This window comes from Artemia franciscana, chromosome 20 (genome assembly GCF_032884065.1).
Source record: "Artemia franciscana chromosome 20, ASM3288406v1, whole genome shotgun sequence".
Classification (NCBI taxonomy): domain Eukaryota; kingdom Metazoa; phylum Arthropoda; class Branchiopoda; order Anostraca; family Artemiidae; genus Artemia; species Artemia franciscana.
Genome location: NC_088882.1, coordinates 20,713,718 through 20,738,350, shown reverse-complemented (window position 1 = coordinate 20,738,350; position 24,633 = coordinate 20,713,718). Strand labels below are relative to the sequence as shown.

The window sequence follows — 24,633 nt, the reverse complement described above, 5'->3', positions numbered from 1 at the left end:
GGAATATAACCCTCAAATCTTGTTGCCATAAAAATCGAAAATAAAAGTAGGCAATCCTATAGCGTTACCTACAGAAAAGGTCATGCGGCTCCAATATGTTATTATTATTATCTTTTTTTCCAGAGGCGCTTCCTATGGAAGGGTCGTCACACAAATTACAGAGGAGACTAATTCGATTGGAAATCGGAAGTTCTAGTGCCCTTCCTAAGAGTCAGAATTGATCGGAGGGCAACTAGCCCCCAGGCCCTTTCCCCAGATACATCAGATAAAAATTTTGAGATAGTCATTTTGGTAAAAATCGTCCGAGGATCATATGACAAAATTCCGGGGTCGACGCAAACCCCCCAGCCCGAAGGAAAGCGTTGTAAGCTATGTCCAGGGGGCATATATAGTTCTTATAGAAGGGATGCTCGTATAAACTTCAGAGAGTGCTCATTTGATTGGAGATTAAAAGCTCTAGCTCACTTCTTAAGAGTAAAAAGAGTTGGAGGGCAAATGGCCTCCCATCCTTTTCTTCCCAAATCCATCTGATAAAAGTTTGAGATAGCTATTTTGTTAAAAATGATCCAAAGATCACATAACAAAACTTCCGAAGTCAACACAACCCCCCAGGACCTAAGGGCAAGCGTTGTAAGTTATTCCCAGGGGCATATATGGTTCTTATAGAAGGGTTTCACGTATAAACTTCAGAGAGGGCTCATTTGATTGGAAATTAAAAGTTCTAGTTTACTTTTTAAGAGTCAAAAGAAGTTGAAGAGCAAATTCCCCCAGCCCTTTTCTCCCCAAACCCATCTAATAAAAACCTGAGATAGCTATTTTGTTGAAAAATAGTCCAAAGATCATAGAACAAAACTCAAGGGTCGACACAGCCCCAAGGGCCTGGGGGCTAGTGTTGTAAGTAATACCCAGGGCGCACAAATAGTTCTTATAGAAAGGATGTACGTATAAACTTCAGAGAGGGCTCATTTTATTGGAAATCGAAAGTTTTAGTTCTCTTTTTAAGACTCAAAAGAAGTCGAAGGGCAAATGCCCTCAAACACTTTCTCCCCAACCCCATCTGATAAAAATTTGAGATAGCCATTTTGTTAAAAATAGTTCAAAAATCAGATAATAAAAACTCCGAGCTCGACACAACCCCCCAGGGACCGGGGGCGGACATTGTAATTTATGCCATTGGGGTATATATGGTTCTTATAAAGGAATGCTCGTATAAGCTTCAAAGAGGGCTCATTTGATTTAGAGCTGTAAGTTTTAGTTCACTTGTGGAGATTCAAAAGAGATCGAAGGGCAATAAGCCCTCCCCACGCCCTTTTTCCTCAAACCAATCCTATAAAAAATTTTACATATCAATTTTGTTAAAAAATAGTTCAAACATCATATAATAAAAACTCTGGGTCAACGCAAACCCCCAGAGCCTGGGTTGAAGTGTTTTAAGAATATAAGATTTTATATAAGGGGTGGTCGTATAAATCTCAGAGGTGGCTCATTTTATTGGAAACTGAAAGTTCTAGTTACCTTCTTAGAGGGTACCTACCATCCCCCCAGACACACCCTCTGTTCCCCAAATGCTTCAGGTCAGTTTGTTTAAAATAGTCCAACGGTCAGATAACAAAAACTTCGGGGTCAACATACCCCCCAGAGCCCGGGGGAAGGGTGGGTTTTACCTTATGCTCTTTGCGCATGTGGGAAAATTTGTCGTACAAACCTCGGAGGGAACTCAAATTATTAAGAGTCAAAAATGATCTGATGGCAACTAGCCACCCTCCACTAACCCTCTTTTCCCCGATTGCGTCTGATCATTTTTTTTTTTAGTCATTTTGTTCAAACTGTAAACCGGAAGGGTGTGCGAAAGCACAGGATGATTGGCCCCCAGCCCCCCATTGCAATTCCTGGCTGAAGGGCCAAGAAACGGAGATCAGCACCGCGGGTAGGGACTGTAAAGTCTAATGCCGTATCATTTTTTTTTTATTCCAAAGATCATATAGCAAAGACTCTAAGCATAACACAACCCAGCAAAACCTGTGGGCAAGTATTGTAAATTATACCCTGGAGACATTTAAAGTTGATTGGAAATAGTCCAAAGGTGAGGTAATTAAAATAATTATACCTCGGGGGTTGACAAAACCACCAACTGTCTCCAGGGCATGGGCTATAAGTTATGCAAGTTGTCCGTTGTTCAGGTTGTCCAGGTAATAGTATAGACTTCAGAAAAGGCTAATCCGGTTTAAATCGAAAGTTCTAGCTCCATTTTTAAAAGTCAAAAGTAACCAGATGATACGCAGCCCTTTTTTTCTTTAAGCAACCCCACACCCTTTTTCTCTAAATCATAGCAAAAAACATACAAAAGTACTAATAAAAATGAATAAATAAATTTTAAAACGAGTATAACTTAAATTGAATAAGCAAATAAAGCTCAAAAGGAATAGAAATATTTTGCTATTGAAGAGTAAATGAAAGTCAAACCAAACAGAACTTAAATAAACAATCATAATAAACAAAAATGCAATAGGTAATAGTGTAAATGAATAGATAAATCTTAAAATGAGCAAAACTTATATTGAATATGGAAATAAAGCTTGAAACGAGCAAAAATTAATACAAACAAGAGTTTCAGTATTGCCTCTTTCTCTCACTGTAAAAGTTCAAAGCATACCACGCGTCATTGACGATTTACTGAAAACTAAGTGCAAGAAAAATATTTTCTTTTTACTTTATACAATATTGGAAATAAAAATTACAGTAAAATTGAATTTGGAACTGATGACCTTTCACCACTTAGTATAATTGTATATCAGAATTCATTTTCATTTATTATTTCTTTCCAAAGACTGTTCACGACACATTTAGTTTCACTGCAAACAATGTTTTTGATACTGTCCCCTTCCCAAACTGTATAAATGTAAAGGATACTGCACCGTTGGTGCTTTGTTGAACAAATATTATCTTTTCCAGTGGTTACAGCTTTGAAGATGAAAATATAAATTGCAGTGAAATAAAAGCTTGAACTGATGGTCTTTCAACAACTAATATCATTATATTACCAAATATTCAGTTTGACTTTGTTTGTACTTTCCAAGACTGTTCAAAGCACGTATAGTTTTCAGTAAAGCGCCAATGACGCAGTAAGTTTTAGACTTTTGTCTACAACTGTAACTTTTGTCTAAAAGTGTTAGAAAAATGATTGTAAATGTGTTATTAATAAAAATGTATATACATAAAAAATGGTTTTTTCTCCTCTTTACATTTATTTTTCTATCTATCGACTTTTGTCTAAAACTGTGACTTTTGTCTAAAAGTGTTCAAAAAATATTCTTTTCCATTGGTTACAGCTTTGAAGATGAAAATCTAAATTACAGTGAAGTAAAAGCTTGAACTGATGATCTTTAAACAACTAATATCTTTATATTATCAAATATTCAGTTTGACTTCGTTTGCACTTTCCAACACTGTTCAAAGCACGTATAGTTTTCAGTAAAGCGCCAATGACGCAGTAAGTTTTAGACTTTTGTCTACAACTGTGACTTTTGTCTAAAAGTGTTAGAAAAATGATTGTAAATGTGTTATTAATAAAAATGTATATACATAAAAAATGGTTTTTTCTCCTCTTTACATTTATTTTTCTATCTATAGGTAGCTAACGAGAACAATTAATGTTGGCAGATCATCTGAAATCACTATCTATCTTGATGTACAAAGTTAGGGATACATTTTCTACCGTACAATGTCACTTCACTCTTGTTGTATTCCTTTGTGAAGTAATGATACTTTTTTCATTCATACTATAAAATTTACGTATTTTAATCGTCCTATTTGAAGCAATATCACATACAGTGTTTTCAAGTGCAGAATCACTTTTTGTAACAGCCAAATAAAAATCAGTAGGCTTATAATCAAATTAGCCATTGTCTTCACATCGAAGACGTAGAAACGAGACTCTCTTGTTATTCCAGCAGTTGAATCGTGGACCTAATTCTTCCACCCAAAACAATTTAAAATCACGGCGATGCCAGTCTCTTATAAATAAACAAAGTCTCATTAGGGTTTTTCAAAATTATACCAGGATAAGTATTCTTAATCATAAACTTTGCATAATCTAAACTTTTCATCATACTTGCCAACAATTTTACAATTTTCACAGGATGACCAGCTACTCACTATATACATACATAGTGGATACGTATAAAACATTTTTTTCACTTTCGACTCTCTCACTGCCAAAAAGAAACATACTTTTGATCGATAAAGGGAGTGGTCTTTTCTTGTTCTAGAGAAAGAGGAGGAGTAGGAGCAATCGAGGGACATCACACTTTAAATCAATTAAACCTGTTTGGATAGGATTTTCTAAATTGTCAACTTATTTGTTGTTCTCAAGAAAAACAGACTGAAAAATCATTTGAATAGAGTCTTAAATCATCACTGAATTTCTAAGCAGTGTTCAAAAGCAAATCCACAATATCATTTTGTTTTGTACCGATTATTATGTCAATAAATTGGATAAATCCATTTTGGGCACGACCCATAAGCATCATACAATAATTCAAAGCTAAAGATTTATCTTTCATAATATCGTCATGCATTCTTTGAGACAATCTTTTCTTTTGCACTGATAACTTTTGAATTGTTCGTTTAAATTCAAACATTTTTCCATAATCACAAGATTCCACAGAATTTTATGTTTCATAAATCCATCCATTTTTTAATACTGACATTCTCAATAGCTGATTACAGACTAATTAAAAAATCCAAAGAACAAAGATTCTTTCTACTTCAAATGTCCCTAGAGAGAAAGAGGGAGAGAGGAGTGGTAACCTATTAAAAAATATCTAACAAGAAAAAGACATTAAAAAATATCTAACAAGAAAAAAACATTTTTGATTTAGAAATATTTTTATTTCATAATTAAAATAACATATACATTAATCATTTTTACATACTGATTCAAGTTATTATTTTTTAAAGCATATTGAAATCTATGTATATGCACTATATCAAGTTTTGCTACAAAACATAGCTGTTCCTTCAATTTGAATTTGGTCAATGATATCATATATCCCGCAAACATTTCATCCCGTTCAAGACTTAGTCGACACCCACTTGTAATTTCTGCTTCTACATTTGGTAATTTTGTCTTTGTATCTTTGCTGCCAGCTCCACTATCAACTTCAATAGTGTAAGCAAACCACTGATGTTTTTGCTTGTATATCTTGTCAAATAAAACTTGATGGAAAAGATATATTTGAACTATTTTCTCTCTGAATTCTGCTTTTTTACTTGTATAAAATACATTTAAAATCCAGCCTTATATTGATTCTGGTTGCTACGTCCGATTTCTAGGGCCTCATGGGCATATATAAAATAGGTACTCATAAGAATATGGAAGTTATTCCCCTGCCGGAATATGCAAGTGAGGTGTATCCTCTATATTCATAGGAAACTGGTTATGCAAATCCTGTCCCCACCGGTGTAGAGGCAATTTGTACTAGTATGTATATGCAAATTATGTGCTCATGTATGTATGTAAATTATGTATCCTCCATAATATGCAAATAAGGTGTATCCTCTGTATACATAAGAATATCTGGTTGCAAAGTAAACTGATTATGCAAATGATGTGTCCGCTGGCCCTGTTAGTGCTATACTACTCTAAGTTACATGCAGCTAGGTTTTAGTAAAACACGTCTCTTGAGCCCTTAAATCGCTGAAATCTATGCTTGGCCTAAATGGTCAGATTAAGTTTTAACCCGTACTGATTAAAAGCTAAAAATCTAAGCTTGAATTGCAAAGCCCCAGACTTAAGGCTATATCTGACCACTTTACTATATTATATGGGTTAAAAATTTAGCCAAATCAAGCTTTTTAAGGCAAAGTTCTAGGCGAAAAAAAAAACAACAAAACTTTCAGCTTAAGAATATACGCCGACGACCAAAATCATTCAATTGTAATAAATTTTTCATATACAATAAGTGTTAAAATTCTCATTTTCGTCCTAAAAAGAAGGTTGCGTTCTACTACTTTTTTTTAATCAAACAGTTCGTGGGAACGGACGACCCGGCCTCAATAGTAACCGAAACTCTAAAAACGGAATTTTAATACCAATAGTTACATCAAAAGAATCGCATTAGTCTAGAATCAAGTTTAGTCTTACCCATCAAAAGTTACGAGCCTGAGAAAATTTGCCTTATTTTAGAAAAAAGGGCGAAACACCCCTAAAAATCAAAGAATCTTAACGAAAATCACACCATCAAATTCAGTGTATCAGGTTAGGTTATGTTAAACCTAACCTAAAAGTCATAAAATCTTAACGAAAATCACACCATCAGATTCAACGTATCAGAAAACCCTCTTGTAGAAGTTTCAAGCTCCTATCTACAAAAATGTGAAACTTGTATTATTTGCCAGAAGACAGATCACGGATGCGTGTTCCCCAGGGGTGATCCTATAGACCCAGTGGTGCTACAATGTCGCAAGAGGACTCATTATAACGGAAATTAAATATTTTTGTGCCCTTTTTAAGTGACCAAAATATCGGAGGGCACCAAGGCCCCCTCCCACGCTCATTTTTTCCCAAAGTCACCGGATCAAAATTCTGAGATTGCTATTTTGATCAGCATAGTCGAAAAACTTACTTTACTTAGACTTAGGTCCTCCCACGCCTGAGGGTGCATAAGGAAGCAACAGTGGTTCGTCACCATGACCTGTTCTGAGCCCTCGACCAAAGCTCTTCCATCGAAGACCTCGCCAGCTTCGCCTCCTTCTCTAAAATCCTGCCAATGGTCATTTTGGGTCTCCCTGACTTGCGGAGGCCAGGGGGTGTGCAACACCATATGTCATGAGGTAGCCTTCCATCACCCATTCGCACCATGTGCCCCCAATACATCCATAGTCGAAAAACCTAATCATTATGTCTTTCGGGACGGCCTAATCCCCCATAGTCTCGGGGGGAGGGGCTGCAAGTTACAAACTTTGGACATTGTTTGCATATAGTAAGGGTCATTGGGAAGTGTGCAGACATTTTTAGGGGGACCTTTTCATGTAAAGGGGGGAGGTCGTTCAGGGGAGGGGGTAGAATCTTTCCATGGAAGAATTTTATCATGAGGGAAGAGGATATCCATTAAGGGGCTTTAGGATTTCCTAGCATTATTAAAAAAAAACAATGAGAAAAAATCCAACTGAAAGTAAGGAGCAGCATTAAACATTAAAAAGAACAGAAATTATTACGTAAATAAAGGGGTTCATCTCTTCCAGAATACCTCGCTCTCTATGTTGAAGTATTTTTAGTAATTTCAACTATTTATTCTAAGGCCTTTGTGATTCAGGGGTCATTCTTAAAGAATTGGGACAAAATTCAAGCTTTAGTGTAAGGAGCGAGGTATTGACGAGAGGGCGAGCCCCCTCATATACGTAATAAAACTATACAAATACAGAAGTTTGTTACGTAAGTTACGTATATTTATTACTAATAAAAACGTTTGTAAAAAAAATTAAAGTTCTAGTTGCCTTTTTAAGTAACCAAAAATTGGAGGGCAACTAAGCCTCCTCCCCCATCCCCCTTTTTTTTATCAAAATCGTCCGATCAAAACTATGAGAAAGCCATTTAGCCGATACAAAATGCAAATTTGTTTTAATTATTCATGTACGATGAGCGAAAATCAAAACGCACATTAATTCAAAAACGTTCAAAAATTAAATAAAAATAAGAAAACGAGTTTTTTTTAACCGCAAGTAAGGAGTGACATTAAAACTTAAAACGAAAAGAAATTATTCCGTATATAAAGGGGGTTTTCCCCTCCTCAACGCCTCGCTCTTTCCGCCAAAGTTTTTTATTGTTTTAAAAGTCAAACTTTTGCGCAAAGAGCCAAGCGTTGAGGAGGGGACAACCCCTTTCATATACGGAATAATTTCTGTTCGTTTTAAGTTTTAATGTCGCTCCTTACTTGCAGTTAAAAAAAATTTTTTATATAATATAAAAGATTTCAAGAATTTATTTAATTTGAATGTGTACTTTTTAATTTAGGGGCACCCACAGCGAGGCAAAAAATTACATTCCCTATCATTGAAGCACCTAAAGGGAAAAAATATTGAACTATTTTAATTTTACATTTAGAGGAATTCGGTGGTAAATTTTAGAAGTTCTCATGAATATGCTGGCTAAAAAATAACATAACATGCGATTTACCATCGATCACTCCAATGCAATAATTGCTACTACTTAGTTGCGTCCAAAGTCCCCCAATGGCTAGATATATCCCTAGGCTATAAACGACAAGCTGCTGATCGGTTTTTTTTTTTTACTTAGCGTTTTTGTTTTCTTATCATAATTTTTATTTTATTTGGGCTGTATAAAACAATCGTTGACAAGAAACAAGTATAAAAAACAGTAAAACCAGCCAAATCAGCGAAATTTAATACACAGCAGAGAATTACATCTTTCAAACAATTCGTTGTAACGAACTGTAGTAAGGAGTGACCCAGCTGAATAGTAACCGAAACTCTAAAAAACAGAACTTTGATACCAATAGATACAACAAATGAATCAAATTTTTTGCTGATTTTAAATATATAAGTTTCATCAAGTTTAGTTTTACGCATCAAAAGTTAAGAGCCTGAGGAAATTTGCCTTATTTTCGAAAAAAGGGGGAAACCACTTGAAAGTCATAGAATCTTAATGAAAATCACACCATCAGATCAGCTTGTCAGAGAACCCTGCTGATAAGATTTCAAGCTCCTATCTGCAAAAATGTGGAATTTTGTACTTTTTGCCAGAAAAAAGATCACGGATGCGTGTTTATTTGTTTTTTTCCCAGGGGTGATCCTATCAAGCCAGTGGTCCTAGAATGTCGCAAGAGGGCTCATCCTAACGGAAATTAAAAGTTCTAGTGCCGTTTATAAGTGACCAAAAAATTAGAGGGCAAAGTCAGAGTCATGTCAAAGTGACTTTTCCCAAAGTCACCGGATTAAAATTCTTAGATAGCCATTTTGTTAAGCATAATCAAAATATGTAATAACTATGTGTTTGAGGACGATTTAATCCCCTACAGTCCCCAGGGGAAGCACTGCAAGTAAGGCACTTTGCCCATTGTTTACATATAGTATTGGTTATTGGGAACTATACAGATGTTTTCATGGGGGATTTTTTCTGGTAGTGCTGGTGGTCGGAGGTTACGTGGAAGGATCTTGAAATATAGGAATTAATCATCTGGAACAGAATTTCAATGAAGGGAGCGCTGGATTTACAGTGTTATTTAAAAAAGAAGGAGAAATTAAATAAGAGATGCAAGTTTTTTCGACTTCAGTAAGCTTAAGTAAGTAGAGTCAACTTAAGTAAAGTAAAGAGCAACATTAAAACTTGAAACGAACCGAAATTATCATGTATATGAGGGGGTTCGTCCCCTCCTCAATGCCTCGCTCTTTACACTAAAGTAGTTTTAGTAATTTTAAAAGAGCTATTTATTCTAATTAAATGGCCTTTGTGATTCAGGGCCATTCTTGAGGAATTGGTATAAAATTCAAACTGTAGGGTAAAAAGCCAGGTATTTATCCTTACTTTCAGTTAAAAAAGCTGCTTTTTCATTTAATCAAATAAATGATATTAGTTCCAGAGTGTCAGCAATTGTCATTTTTGGTTAAGCAATTGTCAGTAGATATCCTACTCGAAATTTGAAGAAATTTCAACATCAACTTATTTCAAAGAAGACACAGATATAAAATTTGAAGAAATTCAAATATCTATTATCTATATTTGAATATATATTATCTATATTTGAATATCTATTATCTATATATTGAAATATCTATATTTGAAGAAATATCTGAAATTGAAATTGATGAAACTTGAAGAAATTTCAACATCAACTAATTTCAAAGAAGACACAGATATTTCGTAAGGGATAGAAAATAAGAAAAAGGGGTGGGATTTGAGGGAACAAATTGACATTATTGTGAGTTTAGAAGGATTTACTCTAATTTATAATTCCAAGGCATCAAGTGTAATGGCACAGAGGATACTCAGAAAATTTCTATTGCAGGTTTCAACGATCGTAAGGTCATCAAAAACTTTCTATCTGTCAGAAAATTTGTTAGCGAGACTATATATTATAGCCGAAAAAAAGAAGGCGAAGTAGAGGAGTACCTTGGGCCACTGCATTGTGAACAAGGAAGGTTACATCTTTTTTCTACATGATCGTAGAAAGCTATTAGTTAAAGCCACAGTACATATATCTAAGATGTACTTACTGTGATATGTGATATATAGATATGTGTACCGTGGTTAAAACATTCCCCCGTACTGGCCATAGACAAAAACCGAGCTTGAAAACCCATAAGCATTGAATAACAATTCATTTGGGTCTAACTTCTGACAAAGGGGGTTGAGTCACACTTTCCATTTATGTTAGTAAGTTAAGGAGGTTTGATTGGAATGGGAGTCGAACCCCGATTGTATTGTAATGGAACCACTGCAATCAGTGTCGATCAATAATTCCCCTACTTCCTTCTACTACACGTATGCGAATGGAACCAGTGCATAAAGACCGACTTAGGAACCATGTTTCTCTCTTTAACTCATTTTGAAACAGAAAAGAGATAAGACCTCTCTATTTTGGCGAGGAAATATATTCTATTTTATACTTAAACTTCTGAGTTTTTTCCACTGATGACGATAAACACAAACTTAATGACAATATTTTATAACTTTGGTTGTTACTAATTTTGTTAAATCAGATTCAAGATCTGGAAGTTTTTGAGATTTACTCGTTAGAGACAATAGTTTTTCATTCTTTTGACATTGTTAATTTACTTGAAGGCTTCGTACTGGGTGGTCTGTCAAAACTCGTAGTTTTCAATCATTTAATAAGCCCGAATCCTTATCAGAGAAAGAATTGGAAGTCATAAGGACTGTAATGGCAAGAGATGAGCAGCTTGGACAAGTTGAACAGGAGAGAGTAGGGTAAGATATTTTTTCATTGTAGTCTAGGCGTCAGTACACAAAAAGAAGATCGTCATCAGACACATCTGTCATGACACATTGTCATGACACGTTTTCAGATCGTCAACATCTGTTTCACACGGTCTGGAAGAACTTTCTAGTCTTACCAAACCCGTTGATTACGCTTATACCCGATAAAAGGTTCTCTGGAGGGCTGCTTGACCCTTAAAAATAACCTGAAAGATTAAAACAGTGCGATCTAATGAGTTTTAATTGATTCTTTGTTAGATTTACAGCACCACCTATTGTAAAGTAAATGCGAGGTTTACAACTTCAAGAGGAAGAAGGTATTGGCAACAAATTAGTAAATACCACCATCAGTTGAAAGCCTACCTGTATACACCTTGAGAATGAGCATTGAATTTGGTATAACATTAGAGAGAATCTAGAATCTAAAGAATCTAGAGAGCCCCTACAGGACATATCAACTAGAGTAGCCTGTATTGTTTCAGCATGCCTTATATAGAAGGAGAAAAAGGAAGAGGGCTGAATAGACTTAACTGAAAAGCCCATAATTTGTAACAAAAGAAGAAGAAGAATTTTTCTAATTTATTGCAAGAAATTTGCAATAGAAATGGCTATTATATTTGGATATACTATTTAGTTGTTAATCTAAAGCCGTGATAACTTTTTAGCTATCTCTTTACTCTGTGTAAGTAACAACTATCAAGTTCTGGGCCCTTCCTGTCATTCTTATTTATTTTCTTAATGTTAAATTTAACCATGCTTTTCTTAGTTTCATTTTAGATCAAAACTGTACCAATATTGAGTAGCATTGTAGATGAAAATTTTTTGTTATCTTGGAAAGTAGTAAAGCTAGGTAGGCTAAATAAAACTTTCAGGGACCAAAACAGGGCCTTAAATATACATTGGGAAATGTTTTCAAGCTATGATCTCTATCTAGCCCCTGTTGCTAGGGCTTAAAGATTACATAGAAGACAGGTAGGTCAAGTCGGAAGACAGGCGATATAAAATTTGAAAAAATTCTAAATGACACTTATACAAATGGCGTGTCTAAAGCTCCAGTAAATGATATCGTCTGGTACTTATAAATGGGCAGAGTGGTTGATGGTAACATGAAAGAAATGCAAGATTTTTCAGACGTAATTAATATTCATCAGCGTACAAAATTAATATCCATATTTTTCAACTTCAAAAGCAAGCATTCAATGACCCTTGTGATACCAAATCATACCCCTAAACCAAGCCTAAGCCAGGGAGCAAAGCAAAAAGTAATGATGAGCCAATTAGGGCTCAAAAAATTGAATTCCCACTTTAGAAGACTGTGACTGTCATTGATGATAATTCAAATTCATTAAGATATGATGAAGTACAAATATATTTTGTACTATATTTTGTACTCTACAAATATATTTACGTATGTAGTTGTTGAAGAAACAATAGCTCCAGTATCTCAAAATACAGTATCTCAAAAATAAAAATTAAAACAAATGATTCACCCAAAAACTGGTTTCTGCAGACAAAAGCGTTGCTGCTAAAGAATCGCTGAAATTGGACACGATTAAAAAGGTGATGTTGGCATCCCATGGTGGTCATGACTATCCAGTAGATTTTCTGGAGAAACTTGTATCATACGAATGTCTTCCATTCTAAATTATAATTTGTAAAGAAATAGAAGGTGTTCTGAATATAAACAGGGTGGATATAAATCAGCTTTGCTGGATCACTTAAGAGCTATTTAATACAGACTCTTGGCCAACCGTAGTAGCGGACAGCCAAACCTGCAGCCGAATGGGAATGATCGGGGATTTCTCGCCGTATTTTTGGTCTCAGAAACTAGTTGAAAAGATATTTTGAAATGTTTCTCTCAGAGTTCATTTTAGAAAATCCAGGAAAATTAACCTACATACGCTCGACAGTAACACGTGTTTGCTGAAATATACTCCAGACGTTTTGGCTGAAAGGACCTATGCAGCTTTTCTGTCTTCCTGAATGATAGTAACAGGTACGATGAGTGATAAGGAAATAAACTGTTGACAGAAATCTCGATGCTTAAGAACTTACATGCTCTTCACACAGATTCTGAACATAAAGCAAAGATAAATTAATTGGCATTTGAAGAAAGAAAGATCCAACACATTTCTAGAAACAGATTTCAATATTCTTCTGAACAGAGGAAAACCAGAGAGAAATTATAGTAGTAATGAGTGAATGGGTACTGATTCTACAGCATGAGACTCTAAAGAATATACCCTAAACCTCATTTGCATATTCTCATGAGAATATCCTTTGCGTACTTCCATGAGTACATACTTAATATTATGTAATCCCATGACAATTCTATGAATAAATTTTCATTCGGGGTGCGCCTCGTTTGCATATATTAGACCTTCACTGGATCAGGGGAATGACCAATTTAGCAAACCGGTTTATTTGAGTTCAAATGAAATGGTAGAATCAGCATAATAAAAGGAATGTCCGGTTAAGTAAACCGTTTTATTTGATTTCAAATGGACTAATAGAATTTATGATATATTATTGAACTTTACTTGAAAGTATATATTAATATAGGCATAGTGTAACTGCTTGTATCATCATATTCATGTGAATGACCGCTCATATCAACAGTTTGTTTTAGAGAGTACTTATGGTCAACCATATCACTACTCAAAGGGGCCCCCAATGCCCCTTCCCCAGCTTTATTCCCCCCACATTTTGTACTTAATTTTCTTAACTTTGATATTTTTTTAACTTAGAATATTTTTCAATTTTTTATTTTGAAGTCTTGGAACTTTTCCGACTTTTTTCATGCCTTAAAATGACAATAAACATACATATAACAAAAGAAATTCACTTGTGAATTTCGTGAGTCGTGACTTATCCTATTTGAGAAATAATGTTTGTAATGACATTTTCTTTCACTTCTCGACTTGTTTTTCTTTTACTTAGATTTTTCCGCTTTTTAAATTTGAATTTTTTAGATCTTGTTCAAAGGTCAAAAGGTTGTCTAAAAGTCAAATGATTAAAGGGTTGTCCGAAGAAGAGAAAAAGTTACACTACTATTCTGAATTTTTCCAAAGAAAAGAAAAGGAATTTTACTTCGATTAATTTTTTCTAACGAAGAAAAAAAGTTCAACTTCTGTTCTCAATTTTCCAAAGAGAAAAAAAGTCATGTCTAGTTCTGTGTTTCCCCAAAGAAGAGAAAAAGTTAAACTTCATTTACAAATTTTCACAAAGAAGAGAAAAAGTTACACAACTATTTTGAATTCCCTAAAAAAAGAAAAGCATTCCATTTCAGTTCTGAATTTTCTGAAAGAAGAGAAAAAAAAGTTAGACTTCAATTTCGGTTTTTTCCAAACAAGAGACAAGAAAAAATTCAACTTTTCTTGTTTCCTTTTTCTGCTAAGGGTAATCATTTCAAACCAGTGATCCTAGAACTCTGGGAGGGGCTACTTCAATTTGAATCAGCGAGTTCTTCTTATATTACAAAGAAAAAACAAATCAAAAACCCCAAAAATAATAGCTCATGATGAGAGGCGACTTTTTGCTAGTGTTTGTAATAACGTGCTAGGCGTTGATAACCCCATATCACCGTCTTTCGGGTATTAGCATTCAATTGAAAGTAAAAAGAAGGAAAGCTTATTCTTCTACCAATATCATAAGCCATATCTTGCCGACGTTCCGGAACTGTTATCTATGTAAAAACGATGTCATAATAGACAATGAAATCGCAGGCAAAATAAAAAGGATATTAGCAGATACCATCACCAAGGAAATAAAAGATAATTCAAAGAAAAACAAAGCGTCAGTAAACGTTAATAGTATATTTGGTAATTTACCAAGAGACGCCATGATTGAACAGAACAATAAGAATGATTAAACGTGTGATGAGCTTTTCCTTTCAAGCATGTTAAACGTCGTGTATAAACCCTGAAAATGAAATAACTGCCATGTTAAAATAAAAACCTGATGAATCATTTTTTTGGAATGGATTCGAACGATTCAATTTTTTTATGATGATATTAATAGCCTATACTATTGTATGTGCCATTATTTCAAAAACAACATTTTATTGAATTGCTTTGTTAAGTTTCCAACATTTTTATAGATATCTCTCCCCTTCACCAGTCAAACGTGACACAAGAGCAGAAATTTTTAGAGTTTGATGGGCATTGACAGGTATCATTATGTGATCATTAGTGAATTTTTTTTGTGCAACTGCCTCCGTGATACTCTGTGAACGACCATTGAAAATAAATGTTTTATTATATATTTTCTATTAGTGTTAATTGTGCACTAGAAGGATAATCGCTCTCACCTTATTTAAAAAAATTGAAGATGAAATATTTCAATAAAGTCTGTGCACATTGTAAAGTTCTCATAGCATTGAATGCTGACAAAGACAAATATTTGAAATATGAAACAAGTGCTAGGGGAGACACCATTGGAAACATACGCGTGCATTTTCTTGCCAGTGAGAGATTAAATTTGATCGAAACATCGAAATAATTCAACATTAATGATAGTGGATATGCGATAGTAACATTTCCAGAGATGATAGCACACAAAGAGAATGCACCCGTAAACTAATAGCTGATAATGAGGAGCGGTTTCTTGCCTGTTTTTCGGGTAACACGTCACCCGCTGATAAATTCTATCGTCATTTTTTGGGTGTTAGCATTCAACACAAGGCAAAAAGAATACAGGCATACTGCTTCGCCAATATCATAAACTATATCTTGTCTACTTGTCAAAACTCCTACGTATATAGAAATTATGTGATAATAGACAGTGAAATTGCAAGTAAAATAAAAATGGTATTAGCAGACAATATCACCAAGAAAATTGAGAAAATTATACGAAAAGCTAAGCAGATGTGAAAATTATTAGTACCCTTGATCGTGTGCCGACACATACTGTAAATGAACCCATTAAAACCACTGACAAAACGCATATTCACCTTTTAGGTAACACCACACTAAAAATTTTGAATGACCCAAACTGGATTAATGATTTTTCTACTTGTTAAAAACTAAGAGAAGAAAATAACTACACGGTCAAGAGAGAATATGATGAATTATTATATGGAACAGATTTAAAATGTCCAAAGTTATTCAATGATATTAATAATACGTAATGTTATGTGTAACATTATTTCATTAAAGATTTTTCTTAGTATTTTGGTATTATGTTTCTTTTATTTTTAACTGTATCTTATGGAATAGATTCAAAATGTCCCAAATTGTTCAATGTAATTAATAACGCGTAATCGGGTATATAACATTGTTTCAATAAAAATGTTACGCGACAATATTTCAATAAAGATATTCTTTTGCATTATATTGTTGTGTTTCCTTTTATTCTTTAAAACACATTCTTATTTTTAATATTTCAAGACAAGTCAATGACGAATGGCATTTTCAAAAGCTGGAGACAAATGAACATAATTTTTCAACAGTTGGAGAGAAGCGAAAGGGATTGTTTCCCAAAACAGAAATCTAATTATTGAATTCAATTTTTTTCAAGAGTCAGACGTGTGAGCTGGATTTTCAGGCTTATTTTTTCAAAGCTAGACAGGTGAACGGAAACTTTTCCTAAGTCAGAAATGTACAAATCAGATATTTTTCAAAAGTCAAAGGCACATGAAAGATGTTTTTAAGATGTAGTGAGACATGAGTGGGGTTTTTTCAAGAGACAGAGACAAGTGAATTACAGGTTAGCCATGATATAAATTAGACAAGATGTGTATTGTAGACAAGATATGGTTCATGATATTGGTGCTAGTACGCTTGTCTTCTTTTTACCTTCTGTTGAACATGAACACCCGAAAGATGGTAATTGGATTTATCAACGAGTAACTTGTTACCAGAAACAAAAGCAATAATCTTCCCTTTATCACCAACAATCAGTTTTATGTTTGTATTCTCTTTGAGGGCTATCATCTCTGGAAATGTTACTCTCGGACAGCCACCATCAGTAATGTTGAATTTATTGGAAATTCCAAAGAAATTTAATCTCTCATTGTCATGAAAATGCACGCATACGTTTTCCATAGGGTCTCCACTAGTACTTGTTTTGTAGTTCAAATACTTGTCTTTGTAAGCATCCAATGCTATGATTCCTCTACCATGTGCACATATTTTTCTGAATAATAAACCATGTAGTGTTTCATAGTTTCGCATAGTTTCATGGAGGCAGTCGTACAGAAAAACAGAAACATATTCACAAATGATTACATAATGATATCTGTCAAACCCTAGGATTTCTTTTCTTGTGTCACGAGATATCTATAAAACGTTGGAAAATGAACAAAGTATTTCAATTAAATATTTTTTATTGAAGTATTGGCACATATAATAGTATATGTTATTAATATCATCATAAAAATTTGAATGTTTCGAATCCATTCAAAAAAAATCATCATATTTTTATCTTGAAATGATAGTCATTTCATTTCCGGGGTTATGCACGACTTTTAACACGGTTGCAAGTACAAAGATCATCACAATTTCCTCATTGTTATTTTGTTCAATCATGGCATCTTTTGGTAAATTACCAATGATACTATTGACGTTCACTGATGCTTTACTTTTGATTGAAATATCTTTAATTTCCTTGGTGACATTATCTGCTAATACTCATTTTTTTTGCTCGCGATTTCATAGTATATTATCAAATTATTTTTACACAGATAATAATTCCGGTAAGTCAATAAGATATGGCTTATGATGTTGGTAGAAGAGGATACTTGTTTGCTTTTCACTTTCCATTGAATGCTAGCACCTGAAAGATGGTGGTTGGAGATTATCGACGCCTAATATGTTACCTCAAACAATAGCAAGAAGTTTTCCCTCGTCATCAACTATTTTTTTTGTTTTTGATTGTTTTGGTAATAGAGAAGAACTCGCTGATTGAAAACTCGAAGTAATCCCTCCCAAAATCTTATGACCACTGGTTTGATATGATTACCCTTAGCCAAAAACGAAACAAAAAAATTGGAATATTTTCTCTCCATAGGAGAAATTAGAATCAAAGTGTAACTTTTGTTTCTCTTCTCTTCAAAAATTTAGGACTGAAGAGGAACTTTTTTCTCTTCGTTCTGAAAATTTAGAACATCAGTGTAACTTTTTCTCTTCTTTGTGAAAATTTGGAACTGATTTGTATTTTTTATATTCTTGGGAAAATCAGAACTGAACTTGAATTTTATATTCTTTGGAAAATTCAGAACGGAAGTTGAACTTTTTTCTCTTCTTTGGAAAAACTTCCGAATTGAAGCGTAACGTTTCTTTCTCTTCTTTGAGAAAATTCAGAGCTGAAGTGGAACTTTTTTCTCTTTTTTGGGAAAACGCATAGGCTTCGTCCGTTGGATTCAGAAGCTTTCCACACTTACAGTGCACATTCTTATTCTGTTCCGGGGAGCTTTTTAGGTGTTGGGGCCACCATACTCTTTGACTTTCTTTAATTCACGCTTATTGTCAATATTTTCCCATTTGCATACCCTAGACAAATATTAAAATTTCGGAAAGGTTAAAAATTACCTATGTAAAGGAGTGTAAAACTAAAACCTTAATGTAAAAAATTATAACTGAAACAATAAAACAAAAATTAAAAAAAATAAAGTTAAAGCTTCAAAACTATAATTTTCAAAACAAACCTTAAAACTAAATCTTGAAAAGTAAAACGTTAAAACTATAACTTTGAAGCTTAAAATATAAACTTAGAAGTCAAACAAGAGCTAAGAGCTCATATGGCACTTGTGACGAGGTCGGAAGAGCCAAGAGTCAAGAGCTCATATGGTATGAGCTCTAGCAAAATTCTAAGAATCAATAGATTGCTTTAAAAGGAAAATCAGAGGCTTAATGCCGGTCGGGATTTACAAAAAGAGCTCTGAGTCATGAGTCCTTCTAAATATCAAAATTAATTAAGATCCGATCACCCACTCGTAAGTTAAAAACACCTAAATTTTTCTAATTTTTCCTCTCCCTTCAGCCCCCAGATGGTCGAATCTGGGAAAACGACTTTATCATGTCAATTTGTTCAGCTCCCTGGCACGCCTACAAATTTTCGTCGTCCTAGCACGTCCAGAAGCACCAAAATCGACAAAGCACTGGACCCCACCACCTAACTCCACCAAAGAGAGTGGATCCAGTCCGGTTACGTCAATCACGTATCTACAACATTTATTAGCGTTTTCCAAGATTTCCGGTCTCCCCCTCCAACTCCCCCCAATGTCAAAAGATCTGGTCCGGGTTTGAAATAAGAGCTCTGAGACATGAGTTTCTTCTAAATATCAATTTCATTAAGATCCGGTCACCCGTACTTAACCTAAAAATACCTCAATTTTTCTGATTTTTCCAAATTAACAACCCCACCTCCCTGAAAGAGAACGGATCCGTACCAATTATGTCAATCTCGTATCTACAACTTGTGCTTGTTCTTTCCATCAAGTTTCATCCCGATCTCTCCACTCTAAGGGTTTTCCAAGATTTCCGGTTTCCAAGATTTCTGTTTCCCCCCTCCAACTCTCTATGTCCCCGAATCCGATTTGAATTGAAAATGGAGCATCTAAGGCATAAGATTCTTCTATATATCAAGTTTTATTAAGGTTTGATCACCCATTCGTAAGATACCTCGAATTTCTCGTTTTCGAAGAATTCCAGTTTCCCCCTCCAACTCCCTTTAGTATCACCGGATCTATTCGAGATTTAAAATGAGAGTTCTAAAGCACAAGATTCTTCTAGATATCAAATTTCATTAAGATCTGATCACCCGTTCGTAAGTTACCAATACCACATTTTTTCTAATTTTCCCGAATTACTCCCCCCCCAACTTCTCCTAAGAGAGCGGATCCGGTCCGGTTATGTCAGTCACCTATCTTGGACTTGTGCTTAATATTTCCACCAAGTTTCATCCTGATCGCTCCGCTTTAAGCGTTTTCCAAGATTCCCCCCCCCCCCCCTAATGTCACTGGATCTGGTCGGGATTTAAAATAAGAGATTTTTGTTTTAAGGTCCTTCTAAATATGCAATTTCACCAAGATACGATCACTCTTTCGTAATTCAAAAATACCTCATTTTTCTAATTTTTAGAATTAACCCTCCCCCCCAACTCCCCTAAAGAGAGCTGATCCGTTCCGGTCATGTCAATCCCGTATCTAGAACTTAAGCTTATTTTTCTCACCAAGTTTCACCCCGATCCCTCCACTCTAAGCGTTTTCCAAGATTTTAGGTTCCGCCCCCCAACTTCCCCTTCGCCGGATCCGGTCGAGATTTAAAAGAAGAGCTCTGAGACACAATATCCTTCTAAACATCAAATTTCATTAAGATCCGATCACTCCTTCGTAAGTTAAAAATACCTCATTTTGTTTAATTTTTCAGAATTAACCCTCCTCCCCTAGCTCCCCCAAAGAGAGCGAATCCGTTCCGGTTATTTCAATCACGTATCTAGTACTTACGAGTATTTTTACCACCAAGTTTCATCGCGATCCCTCAACTCTAAGCGTTTTCCGAGATTTTAGGTTCCCCCTCAATTCCCCCAATGTCACCGAATCCAGTCGGGATTTAAAATAAGAGCTCTGAGACACAATATTCTTCCAAACTTAAAATTTAATTAAGATATGATCACTCCTTCGTAAGCTATAACTACCTCATTTTTTCTAATTTTCAGAATTTGCGATCGCTATATGTCACTTGGTTAATACCAAGTGCCATAAAAATAAGAGAAATTTTAAACTGAAAACAGCCTTACCCCTTCAATTAAAAAAATATTAAGAACAAATACGAAAAAGTTACATATTGAAAAAACTGAACATGGGGTCAAACCCTCAAATCCTAGAAAGGCCAGTGCCGTAAGGCGGAGCCATAAAAGCAAATTCCGTTCGATTCCCCCAGCCCCTCCCCCCGAAAAACCTGAAATAGAGTCAGGGGAAGGGCTATTGTAGGTGTGGGAGGCACAGCACCGTGAGTTCCAAAAATTTCAATCCGTTGGCATGTCTCCCGATGAAATAATAAAATTCCGAAAACAAAAATAATCAAGATAAAGAAGTTTAACACTAAACTTTAAAACTGCAATTTTAAAATTCGAACTGTAAAACTAAAACTTTAAAACTAAAGGATTAAAACTAAAAGTTTAAGACTGAAACAATAAAAACAAAACTTGAAAAAAAAATAACAAAAACTTTAAAGCTGAAACTGTAAAACTAAAATATTAAAACCAAAAATTTAAAACTGAAATTATACAAGTAAAACTTATAATAAATTAGATCTACGTTGCATGGGCAACGTGAAGTATTGCGGCAACGTTTGTTCGGCTTCGCCGGGCAAAGTTTTGCGAGAGCAACGCTTTGGTTTTGTTTCCTTGTTCCGATTAAACGCTGAAGTTGTTAATCTATAAGGATCTTTACATATTCGTGTTCCGAAGTCAAAAATTCCCCTCAAAAGACTAGATGCAGCTGTCTTATCCGAATATAAATTCAGATATATAAATAGGCAAGCAGCACTCAGCCGACTGTTGCTTACAACTCCCATATATGTCTCACAATCGGTATCGGCCTATTTTTGGTTTCAGTGTGTACCTTACTACAGAAGTGGTCAACCCCTTTAAACTTTCAAACTTGTACATCTCATGAAGGAACTTTTCTACCAAAAAATGAATGAGATATACTTTGATCAGCTCATCAAGAGCTGATCACTATCGACTGCCGCCGAAAAACAAAATCTAACTTTCTTGGTTTAAAAGTTGACTTTTTTGCCGTAGGCCAAGTTTCTAACGTCATCACTTAGAAAAGAGCAAAGGATAAACTCTAATTTCTTTAGCAATGAGAGAACTTTTAAAGTTTAAGAGGCACATCTGATACCATCTCTCTATTACAATCCCAAGTGCGAAAAACTGAATGTTAAACTCAGCTGAAATTACGAACAGAAATGGCAGAAACAATAGATGGCAGCACTTTCAGACCCATGAGAAATTTTTTTAATTTTTTTATCACTCAAAGAAGATAAATTGGCTGTAGGGTCGGGTAACTGCAGCATATATTTAACATTTATAGATTCTATTCTATCTTCAATTTGAAACTGGTGCCTGCCTGCTAGAACGGAGCTTTCCACTCAAAAGCAGAAACATAGTTTGATGAAACAAAAGCTTGAATGCATAACTTCAGATAGTTCTCTCTGACATAGGCTATAAAACTCCACTTCACTTCACACACTATAGGCTCTGGCTCAAGGACAAGCAAAACCATCCTTTTTGGCCCCGGGCAAGAGTTCTACGAAGCTTTCCAAAATGCAGTCATGTTCATCAATCCGGCCTAAGGTCCACACTTTCCGTAAAAACTGCTGAGGTTAGACCCTTACCACTTTCTAGGAATAAGCTGAAATCAGAGTGCTAAGAACAAAAAAAAAAAAAAAAAAAAAAAAAAAAAAAAAACACACGACAAAACCAAAGTGATGCTCTCGCAACACAATTAAAACAAAGACTTTAAAACTAAAATTTGGAAAAGTTAAACTATGAAACTAAAACTTCAAAGCAAAAACTATGAAACTATAATCAAAAAAAAAATAATATTAAAGCTTTAGCTAGTCTTGTCCCTTCTATCCGAGAAATGATAATAAAAAAAAGAAAGAGGCTTATATTAAAGAAAAATGAAAGTACAGTCCGATCTTTAATGCCTTGAAGGGCTTGGTTTGTTAAGATGTACCCTTATTACTCACATTCGATCCGAAAAAATACTTATGTGAAAAAAGTGTTATTCGCAAAACATAATCGGAAAAAATAGGAGCGTAAACACGGAACAAAAAAATCTTGCCTGTCAAAGTTAATACAATAAAATTCTTCTAGACCTTTGGCCTACTTACCTTTGATTTAGAATCGTCTATTCCCCCTGTGCCTACTATTCTTAACCCACTGCTAACCCGTAATGTAAAAAAAAACCGCATGCGAATGGTCGAGTGTTCAAATGTTTGGAAAAGCTTTGGCCACAATTCCGATTATTTTATTTTTAAGTCATGCCAAGATAAAACTGTTTCTGCCATATTTATCTTTCTGAAAATGTTTAAAAAAGAGTCTTCAAGCTTATGAAGGATTATATCTTAACCTCTATTAGGGTAAAGTTTGTCTGAAAAAAACATCTATTTGAAAATGTGTTTATGGGGTCCCTAGGATAATTCAATATAGTTAAATAAAAGGCAAGAAAGCCTGAAAATTTCAGATAGGACCACTTTAGGACCTTTAGGGGGAGCCCCTTAATTTGAAGGGAAAGCCCCTTCAGAAATTCTCTATTGGTACACCAGTGATGGAGAATTTGTCTCCTAATCCTAAGCCCCGGCTACCCCATAGTATAAGAAAACCCTCCTACTATTCAATATAGGTACTTTTACTTTCGGAAGCCTTTATTTGAGGAAAAACACAAAAATACGCAATCAAGGGAGGGGGAGGGGCTCGTTACATGAAAAATACAAACATGAGTAAGCGATCTAGAAATTACCGTAAAAATTCCGCTACGTCTCTATGCATTAGCGTTATAACAACGATGCCTTGGTGACTCCACTATCTTTTTATACAATGCCGTGAGGATTCCGCTACGTCTTCATACAATGCTTAGAGGCAGAAGTTCCTAATAAAATTAAATTCTAAGTCTTCTTTTAACAAAAACTTTAAAAAAAAATCGATTGACCGAATGTCTGAGTGTCTGAGTTTCTGAATGTCCGATAGTCGAAATGTCCAAGTTTCCAAGTAACCGAGTTTCCTAGTGTCTTAGCCTGAAGGTTTGATGTGTTAGAAAACAATAAATCAGGGCTAGGGTTTGTCTGAAAATTATACTCACAGTAGATTCTAGTAAAGGTAAACTTGGAGGTACATCAATTTCCACTTTGACCGCATTTGCAATGACTATACATAAGTCGCAAGGGCAAACTTTTGAATTTGCTTGTGTCGAACTTAGTACTTGAGTTTATAATCATGGAATATTATTAGTGGCATTTTCTCGGGTGAAAAGACGACGTTGCTTAAAAGCACTGCTATCACCCGAAAATAAATTAAGATTATATAACGAAGTTTGGAAGGAAGCTCTTATAACTACCAACAAAACGTCGACCCAGAGTCGACCCAGCTCTAAATGGGTACCTGGAGAAATCTGGGGAAGGTAAGCAGGAAGGATATGCGAAAGCACAGGATGGCAGTATGGGCCATGAAACAGAGATCAGCACCACCGGTTTGGACCTTAAGGGTGTAGTGCTATATATATATATATATATATATATATATATATATATATATATATATATATATATATATATATATATATATATGCTAGCTGGGGCCCGGCGTACCCCAGCACGGCACGCGGCAGGCTTCTAAATATAGATTCTCATTGTCCCTTGTGTTCTAACCGCAGACAGTTTGCTGTCTTTTCATATTGCAGTTTTTTCAAAGATATTTGATTATTAAAGCAAGTCCAATTTCTAACAATGATATCTACTAAGCTTCAAAGTTTTGGTTTTCTTTTTAAGGTTTTTGAATTCTTGTAATCCCTTGTTTTTTAATTTTAATTTTTTTTTAGTTTTTTTCTTTTTTCTTAGTTTTTTCAGTTTTTTCTTTTTTTCTTTTTAGTTTTTTTTAGTTGTTTACCTTTTTAGTTTTTTTTAGTTTCTTTTTCTTCTATTTTTTATTTCCTTTTTCTTCTTTTTTTTTGT

The 24,633-nt window shown here is 34.7% G+C and overlaps 1 protein-coding gene across 1 annotated transcript in view; it reads left to right on the top strand.

Moving 5' to 3' along the window:
* LOC136040017 (rab effector Noc2-like) overlaps window positions 1-24,633 on the top strand; it is a 137,365-nt gene that overhangs the window by 2,681 nt on the left and 110,051 nt on the right. The window contains exon 2 of the mRNA XM_065724084.1: window positions 10,802-10,945. Coding sequence (XP_065580156.1) covers window positions 10,802-10,945 — 144 coding nt within the window. The remainder of the gene's footprint in view (window positions 1-10,801; window positions 10,946-24,633) is intronic.